Here is a 13,239-nt window from a genome sequence, read left to right as displayed (position 1 = left end):
AGCTGGCAAAAAGTTGTAGTTTAACTGGAATGCATAAACATGAAGAACTTTATCAGTATCGTAATCTTTTGTAATGTTTTTAATTTAAAATTATATTATATTGATAACTATACTACTATACAAAATGAAGGNCCCACAATGGGGCTACCGGGTGGTGAGGGACGGGGGTCCGACATAAATTTATTTGATGTAATATACAAAATTTTTCAAATTATGGTTTTTTTAAACTCTTTCCGCCCCTGTAGGCACTAAGAGGTCCTCTTTTAGCAAGTCCATTACGGGTTCGTCCAGGCCCACAATGGGGCGGCCGCGTGGTGAGGGACGGGGTTCGGCATATGCAGACGGACCACCCCCTGAAAATTTCCTGGGGATTTTTCGACCCGTCTGGATTCGATCCCAGGTCTCCATAGCGATACCTTGACCGCTCCGCCATCCGGCCGTCTCATACAATGGTTGCCATAAGTTCAAAACTAGAAATCAAGACATTGTAAATGAAATAGCATTGTGATAAAATTTGATGGATATCCAGCAGTATCTAATGTTGGGTTGTGGGTAGGGTAGTACTCTCTGGAAAATAAACGAATCATTCTAATTAAAAACTAATTTTTGTTGAATTATCAATTATTGAAATTTTTTTTATTATTCGTTGGAGTAATCTTAAATGTTTAACTTATTTCAGTCGGGTTTCCGTTAGAAAACTCGGCTGTTCCCGTTGTGGATGTGCCAAACCCACGATAGTGAGAACGCTATTGAGCCATACCTCTTGAGAAGGAAATCGGTTAAATCGGTTACCGATTACATTCACGCGTATTGTCGTCGTCTTCGTGCCGGAGGAATGATACCGGACAGCGAAGGAGTCCAACGGTCGTTGTCACGAGTTTCTTTTACAGAAATATATACAACGGTTACAATTACGTCGACCGTAGAAAGAATGTTCGGGGCGCGTGGTGAGGTGAAAAGTCCGAACAGAAGCACGTCGATCCAGAAAAATGAGTTAGCCTATTTCTTGACCTCACATAGGTTGGGGACGATGGTCAAGCGCCCCGTTGCTAACCGCCGCAATAGATATGATTAAAAATAAATATGCTGGTAGTGTTCACAGGGCGAAAAGAGTAAAAATGATTAAATATTAAATAAATAAAATTAACGCTAGACTATGGCCAGACGTAACCATACATTAATCCATCGTCGATGATTGCTCAAAACCATTGATAATTTTGAAGTCATAGTGTATACAGGGCTATCAGAACACGACGTATGCGCCAGAGATCACCAAAGCGACACGTGCGTACGGATATCACCTATCCGTACGCACCTATCCGTACTTCTATGTACTGTACAGCACCTGCAAACACATGCCGCCTCCACTTATTCAATAGCTGATCCACAAATCTTTAGAGGGACGTACAGAAAGGAAACAATATGATTTACAAAATTTTACTCAGAAAAATTCCCAGAAGAGGTAAGCTACGCCCAATGCACCTCCAAAATCTGTCCTTGTTTACATTTGATTGTTTTTAATACAAATCAGAATATTTTCGAGTAGAAATGGATAAATCGGAAAAATTTTCTGATCGAGACGAATCGTTTTAAATCGGACAAATCCCGAAAACTTGGGACGTATGGAAACCCTAGTTGGTTGCTGAAGAAAATAAGAAGCATGCAGAGCCTAGAGGTATCAAAATTTAAGTATGGTTTCGGGTCGTTTGATTTGGATTAGATTAACGGGATACGGTGGCATAATACTTGGGCGAGCTGGCAAGGTGGATACCTCTCAGGAGGACTTTCTGTAGAAAACTAGCTTAGAGACGTGGAAAAAACGCAGAAAATTCCAAGCAATCTAGACCAGGCATGGCTAACATACGAACCGCGGGCCGGATCCGGCCCGTCTAATGAATTTATGCGGCCCGCGATTAATCTTTCAATATTAGCTACTCAAGTCCGAATAGCTCGATGAAAAATTCTGACGCCTAAAAAAAAAAGTCAACAAGTCAACAACTCACTGTGCGTTTAGAGTTAACCCTCCATTACAAATCTCTTAAGTACAGCGTAGAATATTGATAAGGCATGATAATGTGAAAAATGTATCTGTAATTTCTGTGTACAATTTAGTCTGTACGGAGTGACACCACAATGAGATCCCGCACCACCTCAAAATCTTCCTAGGGCAGCCTCTGGTTTGGCCCGTGAAAAAAATTTTCTTTCCAATTCGGCCCGGGAGCAAAAACTGTTGGCCACTCCTGGGCTAGACCGTTGTTCAAGCGCGAACCCACGACTAATTACTAGTTGTTCAATGATTTTATCTACTTGACTACTGATGAGCAAGTTTTAAGAGATTTTTTTCTGAGTCTGACATATAAAATAAATCGATAATAGAGTCTAACTTTTAAGATCTAATTCATAATAGGCTTGCAATAAAGGTTGTCTATAGATTACACAAATTTTTATCATGAAATTAATTAACTATCACTGAAACTTTATAAACATTAAACTTTTTCTGGATCACACGCTTATAAGCTTTAGTCGCATTATATTTCTTTTATATTCGAATCCAATAAATAGTCAGTTGAATAGCCGAATTTGTAAAAAAGTGAGCTGCCGTTTTGAGGAACTCGTGTTTGAGTTCGGATCCGGTCAACATCCCTAGAAATTTTTCAAGAGCGGTTTGCCCGGATACGCGTGACCCCACTTTCCATCATCTGGCTTTTAAATTGGCGGCTTACTCGAACCCACAATAAACCTTTGACGGCTGGATGGCCAAGCGGCCAAGGTGACAGCCTACCGTTCTGGGAATCCAGGATCGAATCCAGACGGGTCGAAAAAGCTCCAGGAATTTTTCAGGTGGTGGTCTGTCCCTCATTACCCAGCCGCCCCATTGTGGGTCATAATAGGCTTGCTAAAAGAGGTATTTTCAGTGCCAATAGGGAGGAAATAGTTTTAAAAAAAAAGACCATAATGGATTTGGAAAAACAGCTTTCTTAAAGCTACAGAATGGAAAACGATTTTTTTAAATTTACAAACAAGTAAAACGACAAAGCCGTATTTGGGACAAGACTATGTCTCGGAGACTCACTACTAAGCGGAATCACTTTGACGCTCATTCTCATTCTCCAATTTTCTTTGGCTTCGCTGCTTTTGAGCACGATCGTTCAAACTTCGCAGGCCACGACCACGAGGTCGTCCACGATGCATTTTCGATGAAATGAACTTATCCAGGTATACCCTATCCAATGTCGAAATTTCTTTTCGTTGCGTGACGGCCAGGGTTGAATTTTTGTCGACGCGTAACGAAAATTTCCCGTTTTTGAAAAAAATAATCCTGGCTATTGTATCTTCCGAAATTATTTTTTTTTTTTATTTTGCACAAACAATATACAGTTTAACCCGATTATAACGTTATTGGATGTAACGACAACCCTAATATAAAAGTCTTTATATATATAAAGTCTTTAGTGGCGTGGCTAAAATCTGTACGTGGCACATCCTTCCTTGTCCGTGATGTCCACGTTGACCTCGACCATGTGTTCTGCCGGTAAAAATTAATTGAGAAATGATCCAGGGAAATAATTTACTTAATTTGTATCGGCAACGCGATATTTACAATAGCGTCGATATATAATATAAATCCAAGATAGCACGCTGTCGACTCGAAAGGTAGTAAAAAGATGTCTCTCCTCGTTAGAGTTTAGGAGCACAGTGAGGTCAAAGGGCGAAGTTCACGCGCAGGCGCCCTCAGTCCTAAGGTCAGAGTTCACTTCTTAGAATGATTGGGGGTGGTACTCTCCCTCTACCTGACTTCGGTGGGGTGAGGTGGCTGTTTTGCCTGTTTGTAGAAGAGGGTCGCCATTTTGGATTTTATTTTGACTCGATTCTCGGTTCCCTGACTACCTACGAGTCTAGATTTTTTTATGCGCAAATAATTTGGGCACCTAATACTCTGTGCCAAATATCAACTCTCTAAATATACTCCTTTATATCTCTATGCTGATAAGAACAGGAGGCAGTACGATTTTATAAACAAGACATAGTCTTGTCAATATACTTTACTGTCAGAAAAATTATTCTTAAAAAATTCTTCCATTCTCACAATAACTGCTATTTGTTTAAAAAATAAATAAAAACACACTAAAAATTAATTTCGAAATTTACGATTTTACGAATTTATTAATTATGTTTCAGGGTTTCACTTCGAAATGAATTATTCCTAGTTATACTTTTTAAAATAATTTTAATATATGAAATAAATAATATTTCTGAAAATGATAATTTTAGGGTGGTCAAATGCTGAAGTGAAACTATCTAAAAGATGAAAATACATGCATTGTAATTGTATGCTAAATAAAACTGAAATGACAATTTCTGTCATATTTATTGGGGAATTATTATATATCAGTGGGCCAAAATTCTTATTTTATTGTATCATTTGGATCTTGTTTTAGTAGCACTCAATGATAAATTTATTTCTGCACTCTGCGCAAAAACACTTGATTTAATTAATTTATAAAACCCCTTCAAAAATTTGTTAATTAATAAAAACTTGAATTTCGCTATTAATTTTTAATTAGTAATTACGGGCGGTAACACTAGTCAGGCAAATATAAAATCACTGCACAGAAATAAAAAGTGTTACACGTAACTAAATAAAAATCCTAAAATAAGAAAACAAAGCAAACATCCACACATATTTAAATAAGATAAAAAGAACCGATTCTTTGAATGCAAGTATTGGGCGAGAGCTGACATAATCATATAAATATTTTGCATGTTTCAGAGTCTGTTATCTTACAATACGTAATTAGCTGAGATTCATTGCTGGCTGCCACTGGTGCCTTAAAAGGCGAAAGATGTGATCAATGTGTTAGATTAAAAATAAACTTTTAAATATGAATTTAATGTAATCTATATATATAATCGAGATGAGTTGATAATAATAATCAGCGCAGAGCAAAGTTGAAATTTGGTACACAGGATACGTCACGAGAACGCACACTAAGAAGGGATTTTTCGAAATTCCCCCCGGAGGGGAGAGAGACAGGATTAAGGCTTCAACAATGGAAGTGTTAAGTAACAATGTAAATGTTAACAATGGAAGTGTTAAAGTGTTAAATAACAATGGAAGTATCAACAATGGATGTGTCAACAATGGAAGTGTTAAGTAACAATGTAAATGTTAACAATGGAAGTGTTAAAGTGTTAAATAACAATGGAAGTATCAACAATGGATGTGTCAACAATGGAAGTGTTAAGTAACAATGTAAATGTTAACAATGGAAGTGTTAAAGTGTTAAATAACAATGGAAGTATCAACAATGGATGTGTCAACAATGGAAGTGTTAAGTAACAATGTAAATGTTAACAATGGAAGTGTTAAAGTGTTAAATAACAATGGAAGTATCAACAATGGATGTGTCAACAATGGAAGTGTTAAGTAACAATGTAAATGTTAACAATGGAAGTGTTAAAGTGTTAAATAACAATGGAAGTATCAACAATGGATGTGTCAACAATGGAAGTGTTAAGTAACAATGTAAATGTTAACAATGGAAGTGTTAAAGTGTTAAATAACAATGGAAGTATCAACAATGGATGTGTCAACAATGGAAGTGTTAAGTAACAATGTAAATGTTAACAATGGAAGTGTTAAAGTGTTAAATAACAATGGAAGTATCAACAATGGATGTGTCAACAATGGAAGTGTTAAGTAACAATGTAAATGTTAACAATGGAAGTGTTAAAGTGTTAAATAACAATGGAAGTATCAACAATGGATGTGTCAACAATGGAAGTGTTAAGTAACAATGTAAATGTTAACAATGGAAGTGTTAAAGTGTTAAATAACAATGGAAGTATCAACAATGGATGTGTCAACAATGGAAGTGTTAAGTAACAATGTAAATGTTAACAATGGAAGTGTTAAAGTGTTAAATAACAATGGAAGTATCAACAATGGATGTGTCAACAATGGAAGTGTTAAGTAACAATGTAAATGTTAACAATGGAAGTGTTAAAGTGTTAAATAACAATGGAAGTATCAACAATGGATGTGTCAACAATGGAAGTGTTAAGTAACAATGTAAATGTTAACAATGGAAGTGTTAAAGTGTTAAATAACAATGGAAGTATCAACAATGGATGTGTCAACAATGGAAGTGTTAAGTAACAATGTAAATGTTAACAATGGAAGTGTTAAAGTGTTAAATAACAATGGAAGTAATGTGTTAAGAACAATGGATGTGTTAAGAATGGAAGTATTAACAATGGAAGTGTCAACAATGGAAGTGTTAAGAGAAAGCGACGTGCAAGATTTACAGACGCAGATGTAGTTAAAAATCGAACATTTTTAAACCCAGTTAAAAATTCTCTAATTAGTCTGGAAACAGGGGGACCTAATTCTTGCATTCTTTGAAAACGGGCGAGATTGACTATAACGTAATAATCTTAATCTTCGCTATCGTTACTTTTTGCCCAAGCAACGCCGGGCCTATCTGCTAGTATAAATATATTTTTATAACATAAGCGGGTTTTTCATACGGGAGTGTGTTTTTTATATTAACATATTAATTTAATTTACGTGGTTTCGCCATAAAATACCGTGTGCAACGAATATTCCACTTAAATTGAGGAACGAGAATATAATAATTATTCAATCACAATTGTAAATTCATAAATTTAAACAAATGTATTTTTGAAATTGCGTGATCATTTATTATGAATTTACATGTATTTATTTATTTTTTATGCATGGTGCATAATTTAATACTATAATTAAAATTATTATTAAAAATAATTTTAATAATAATAGAGATTCTTATAAATGAATAATCCATCCATAAAGTAAATAGTAATAATTATACTGAAAGTTTAAGATAATTTGGAGTAGTGTAAGTAAAAATTATTAATAAATAAATTTTCAATAAGCTTAATTAAATATTGTGTAGCCAGTATACACGTAATTACACCAGTAGTCTATACATAGAAAATTTTGAATTTTAAACTACGATTCAAAACTGCTTGGTAATAGTTATAAGTGGTTTAATATCATTATCAATGTTAATATTTACATATAAATCAGACATAACTTCAAAATATTTTATTCCAAAAGTTAGATTTTATTCACGATTTATATTAGTACGTGAAAAAAAGTATTATTCGCAGCCCATAGCACTAGGTGATGTACCTTGCCCAGTGAGCCCATACTGAATAGCTCTCAGAAGAGGATTCTTTACAGAACAGCATGATGCGCTGAAATCATCCATACTGATATCCCAGATGATAATTCCTCCATATCCATTATCTTTAGCATATTTAGCTTTCTGAGCAATAGCCTCAACATCATCATATCCTACCCATTGGTTACCTTGATAAGCATACGGGCCTGCTTTGTCGTCTCGAACCTTGGTCCATCCACGCGATTTTACTCTTTCACAGATCTACATATATAAATAAATAAACATTTTAAAAATTTAATGATGCATTTGTATTTCAAACCGTATTCAAAATAATACCTATTATATTTATTTACCTCATAAAAAGCCATAAATCCTCCTTCATTTGTAAATTCGCCGGCATTGCCATTTCCAGTAGCAGGTTCATTTAGGCCGTTAGCAGAAGGATTGGATAATGTAAAACTTCTGCCATAAAAGGGCACACCCAAAATTAATTTTTCTTTGGGAGCTCCTTTGCTTGCCCAGTGTTTCATAGCCACTTCCTAGTATTTTAAATAAATGAAAAATTTATTACTTTTGCTTCTAGTTTTCGGGTAACCGGGTAACTGTATAACATATATAGGTAGACAATAATGGATACTTACGACATTATAAGCTGGATTAACATCACCGGTTCGGGGATACATTTGTGCATGATGTCCTGTTCTTTTGTCATAACCTCCATGGAAGTCATATGTCATTACATTTATGTGATCTAAATATCTATGAAAAAAATGAAAAAGAAATATTCAAATCAAGAAAAGTTCCTGATAAACTTTTAAAACAAAAATATAATCATTAAAATCATATTTACTGTCCAAGAACTGGAACATCATAAGCCTGGTCTATTTTATCTTTCGCAGCAACTACTGCAGCTGTTAAGAGCATTGGAGGATTTTCTTTGTTGAAAGCTGCTCTTAATTCCTACAAGTATTGATTCATATTAAAAATATTTGTATGGTAAATTGCATCAATCACNTGGAAGTGTTAAGTAACAATGTAAATGTTAACAATGGAAGTGTTAAAGTGTTAAATAACAATGGAAGTATCAACAATGGATGTGTCAACAATGGAAGTGTTAAGTAACAATGTAAATGTTAACAATGGAAGTGTTAAAGTGTTAAATAACAATGGAAGTAATGTGTTAAGAACAATGGATGTGTTAAGAATGGAAGTATTAACAATGGAAGTGTCAACAATGGAAGTGTTAAGAGAAAGCGACGTGCAAGATTTACAGACGCAGATGTAGTTAAAAATCGAACATTTTTAAACCCAGTTAAAAATTCTCTAATTAGTCTGGAAACAGGGGGACCTAATTCTTGCATTCTTTGAAAACGGGCGAGATTGACTATAACGTAATAATCTTAATCTTCGCTATCGTTACTTTTTGCCCAAGCAACGCCGGGCCTATCTGCTAGTATAAATATATTTTTATAACATAAGCGGGTTTTTCATACGGGAGTGTGTTTTTTATATTAACATATTAATTTAATTTACGTGGTTTCGCCATAAAATACCGTGTGCAACGAATATTCCACTTAAATTGAGGAACGAGAATATAATAATTATTCAATCACAATTGTAAATTCATAAATTTAAACAAATGTATTTTTGAAATTGCGTGATCATTTATTATGAATTTACATGTATTTATTTATTTTTTATGCATGGTGCATAATTTAATACTATAATTAAAATTATTATTAAAAATAATTTTAATATATGAAATAAATAATATTTCTGAAAATGATAATTTTAGGGTGGTCAAATGCTGAAGTGAAACTATCTAAAAGATGAAAATACATGCATTGTAATTGTATGCTAAATAAAACTGAAATGACAATTTCTGTCATATTTATTGGGGAATTATTATATATCAGTGGGCCAAAATTCTTATTTTATTGTATCATTTGGATCTTGTTTTAGTAGCACTCAATGATAAATTTATTTCTGCACTCTGCGCAAAAACACTTGATTTAATTAATTTATAAAACCCCTTCAAAAATTTGTTAATTAATAAAAACTTGAATTTCGCTATTAATTTTTAATTAGTAATTACGGGCGGTAACACTAGTCAGGCAAATATAAAATCACTGCACAGAAATAAAAAGTGTTACACGTAACTAAATAAAAATCCTAAAATAAGAAAACAAAGCAAACATCCACACATATTTAAATAAGATAAAAAGAACCGATTCTTTGAATGCAAGTATTGGGCGAGAGCTGACATAATCATATAAATATTTTGCATGTTTCAGAGTCTGTTATCTTACAATACGTAATTAGCTGAGATTCATTGCTGGCTGCCACTGGTGCCTTAAAAGGCGAAAGATGTGATCAATGTGTTAGATTAAAAATAAACTTTTAAATATGAATTTAATGTAATCTATATATATAATCGAGATGAGTTGATAATAATAATCAGCGCAGAGCAAAGTTGAAATTTGGTACACAGGATACGTCACGAGAACGCACACTAAGAAGGGATTTTTCGAAATTCCCCCCGGAGGGGAGAGAGACAGGATTAAGGCTTCAACAATGGAAGTGTTAAGTAACAATGTAAATGTTAACAATGGAAGTGTTAAAGTGTTAAATAACAATGGAAGTATCAACAATGGATGTGTCAACAATGGAAGTGTTAAGTAACAATGTAAATGTTAACAATGGAAGTGTTAAAGTGTTAAATAACAATGGAAGTATCAACAATGGATGTGTCAACAATGGAAGTGTTAAGTAACAATGTAAATGTTAACAATGGAAGTGTTAAAGTGTTAAATAACAATGGAAGTATCAACAATGGATGTGTCAACAATGGAAGTGTTAAGTAACAATGTAAATGTTAACAATGGAAGTGTTAAAGTGTTAAATAACAATGGAAGTATCAACAATGGATGTGTCAACAATGGAAGTGTTAAGTAACAATGTAAATGTTAACAATGGAAGTGTTAAAGTGTTAAATAACAATGGAAGTATCAACAATGGATGTGTCAACAATGGAAGTGTTAAGTAACAATGTAAATGTTAACAATGGAAGTGTTAAAGTGTTAAATAACAATGGAAGTATCAACAATGGATGTGTCAACAATGGAAGTGTTAAGTAACAATGTAAATGTTAACAATGGAAGTGTTAAAGTGTTAAATAACAATGGAAGTATCAACAATGGATGTGTCAACAATGGAAGTGTTAAGTAACAATGTAAATGTTAACAATGGAAGTGTTAAAGTGTTAAATAACAATGGAAGTATCAACAATGGATGTGTCAACAATGGAAGTGTTAAGTAACAATGTAAATGTTAACAATGGAAGTGTTAAAGTGTTAAATAACAATGGAAGTATCAACAATGGATGTGTCAACAATGGAAGTGTTAAGTAACAATGTAAATGTTAACAATGGAAGTGTTAAAGTGTTAAATAACAATGGAAGTATCNAGTTGTGATTGTTGCAAGGAACATTTTTTATCTAATAATTTTTTAATACTATTAGTTTGTGATACATAATATATTATTTTTTCTGCCATAATAACTAACTTTTTTCTGTACCCCTAAACAACCTATCGCGTACCCCTAGGGGTACGCGTACCACAGGTTGGGAATCGCTGCACTAGAAGAAACAGAATCTCCATAAAATTTAATGTTGTTCCAATAGTTGTTAAATTTTCTAATTTTTTGATTTCTTTTGCGTAACAATTCAATATTTTCCATTTATTTTGTTTTATGAGTTTACTTATAGTAAATTCTTTAAGAATAATATAACTGGGACATAGTTGATGCCGTTGTTTAAATTTTCCATTAGTTTATTGTTTTAAACATAATAGGATATATTGGTGGGATGAGCAACGCAACATATGGGCGATCTGCCAAGGAGAGATGTCTCCCGGGAGGACTTTCTATGGAAAGTGTCCTCTATTCAGGTGACGTAAAGAAAACCCGAAAAACTCCACCTGGCCAGTCCGTTGGTGAGCCCGTGACCAACTCTCAAACTGATAACTAGTGGGCCTTTTTCAAAATATAAAAGAATGAATAGTTTCTATAATGAATTAAATTGACCATCGGATGGCTGAGGCATTAAAGATGTCAGCCTGCGACTCTGAGGATTCAGGTTCAAGTTCTGATCGGAAACCTGAGGAAATTTTTGTGAACAATTGCCCCGGGTATGCAGTGTCCCTTCTCACCAATCAGCTCTCATTTCCATTGTGGGCCCGTCCGAATTCATAATGGGCGTGGGGAAAAAAGACTCATACTATCCAAAAACAGAAAATTTTTAAAAAAAGACTACCTCTCATCTGTATTCGAGTTACCCGTTTACAAATCAGGTCCAGTCATAATGGACATACAGAAAGTCTTCACCTATGCGAGCTTACTCGATTCAGATGATTCTGTGTGAATGATGCACTATCCTAATTACTCATGAAAAATTATGAACATTCGGGTTGAATTCAAACTCCGATAGAGTTCTATCCGATAACTAAAACATAATGCCAAAATTATATTTTTTTACAAGTCTTGGAAGGTGTACTTAAAGATATTTAAATATATAATTCATAGCTAAGGTTTAGAAATAGCGATAACTTAAAAATTATGATACATAGAAATCAAACGATTGTCAAAACTTCCTGAAAAATTAAAAACAAAAAAATTTGATATACCTTAATCCAAGCAGAGAAATTGTCTACATCTTGTGGTGCACTTCCACATGCACCTTGCCAGCAGTTTGGATATTCCCAATCTAAATCTAATCCATCGAAACCATATTGTTTCAAAAATGGTACAATGTGATCGATAAACTTTTTTCTTTTCGCGGGATCCGAAACCATGACGGAATATTTGTTTCCAGCACTGTCTCCCCATCCTCCGATAGCTAATGCTACCTTTAGTTTAGGGTTCTTCTTCTTCAAATCTACGATTTTCTAAAAATAATAATAAAAATATTCAAGTTCTATATAATTAAAATTATTTTTGAAAATTTTAATTAACCAAAATCCAGGAGCTTGTTCTTTACCTTATAGAAACTGTTATCAATATCTGCCCAAGTATCATGCGGTTTTAAGGTATGAGTGTTTGCATCCAATACTGCGAAAGCATAATTAAGATGGGTGCATAATGTCGGATCTACATCTTCCGGAAGATATTTGCCCTTGTCTTTTCTATACCAAGCCCAGTTAATGAAGTAACATACTACTTTCTTATCTCCAGTGCTTACTAAATTGTAATGATATATAAATTATTCTTATAACTTGCAATAAACTTGTAAATTTCAGTAATTTAAAACAAAGAAAACATACCGACTGGTGGAGGATCCGGATTGCCTGTATCACCACCATTTCCATCTCCGCCAGTACTTTCACAGTCAACGTTAGCAGGCCAATCACATTGCTTTGTCTTTTCGTTAAAGACTAATTCTCCACCACATTTATACTCATTAGCAACTCCGCTAATGCACCAATAATACTTGGAACAATCGTTAGGATCTCTAAAATAACCGTCTTGCTTACATACAAACGCTAACGACAGATAAGGCAAAAGAGTAAGAAGGAGCAGTTGAATCGCCATTATGTATCCAAAGAATTATGGAACGTTTGGCTTATATAGCAAATGTTATTATCGTAATAAATCGTATAATCGTGAGAAAATGAATTCTGTTTAAGCTGTTAAGATAAATAATATAAAAGATAATGTTAAACATAAGGTATTATTCTCATAAAAAATATTCTTGCGAAATAGGTTTTAATCATTTAATTGAAATGAAAAATATATTAAAATTTAAGAACTCGGCGAATTCTATAAACAGTAAATATTTACGTAAATCATGAAATAAAAAGAGATTTTTATATAATAACTTAGAATAAACAATCATGGTCAATGCGTACAGTACGTTATATTCTTGAAGACGTGCGTGAACGAAGATCCTCGCAATTATGACCAATTATTCGATAGAAATGAATAAAATTAGAAGTGGAGTTTTGCAAATGTGTAACGCCAGTCAGTAACAATTTTTTTTGTTTATTTTATATAAATAAAACCCAGAGAATTTTT

At 33.7% G+C, this 13,239-nt stretch overlaps 1 protein-coding gene across 1 annotated transcript; it reads right to left on the bottom strand.

The window, feature by feature from the left end:
* Positions 1 to 7,086: 7,086 nt before the first annotated feature.
* On the bottom strand, positions 7,087 to 12,777 carry LOC111634337 (probable chitinase 10). The gene is made up of 7 exons (XM_023379093.1): positions 12,489 to 12,777; positions 12,206 to 12,405; positions 11,853 to 12,113; positions 8,020 to 8,129; positions 7,811 to 7,928; positions 7,523 to 7,708; positions 7,087 to 7,430 (listed from the first exon to the last, which is right to left on the bottom strand). Exons 1-7 carry the CDS (start codon positions 12,754 to 12,756, stop codon positions 7,146 to 7,148), a joined length of 1,428 nt encoding a protein of 475 aa, XP_023234861.1. The 5' UTR covers positions 12,757 to 12,777; the 3' UTR covers positions 7,087 to 7,145.
* Positions 12,778 to 13,239: the final 462 nt, after the last annotated feature.

The sequence above is a fragment of the Centruroides sculpturatus genome, unplaced genomic scaffold (genome assembly GCF_000671375.1).
Source record: "Centruroides sculpturatus isolate CEXI.00-Female unplaced genomic scaffold, Cexi_2.0 scaffold848, whole genome shotgun sequence".
Lineage (NCBI taxonomy): Eukaryota > Metazoa > Arthropoda > Arachnida > Scorpiones > Buthidae > Centruroides > Centruroides sculpturatus.
Note: the sequence above shows the minus strand (reverse complement) of the source record. Positions and strands in the feature narration are given on the sequence as shown.

Bases quoted from the DNA above. Each gene is read 5' to 3' on its own strand.
- LOC111634337 (XM_023379093.1), bottom strand. From the start codon at position 12,756: ATGGCGATTCAACTGCTCCTTCTTACTCTTTTGCCTTATCTGTCGTTA. The intron at 12,114-12,205 runs GTAAAGAACAAG...TATTATTTTTAG, and splicing joins TTGATAACAGTTTCTATAAG to AAAATCGTAGATTTGAAGAA. The intron at 8,130-11,852 runs GTATATCAAATT...CAATACTTGTAG, and splicing joins ATTTCTCTGCTTGGATTAAG to GAATTAAGAGCAGCTTTCAA.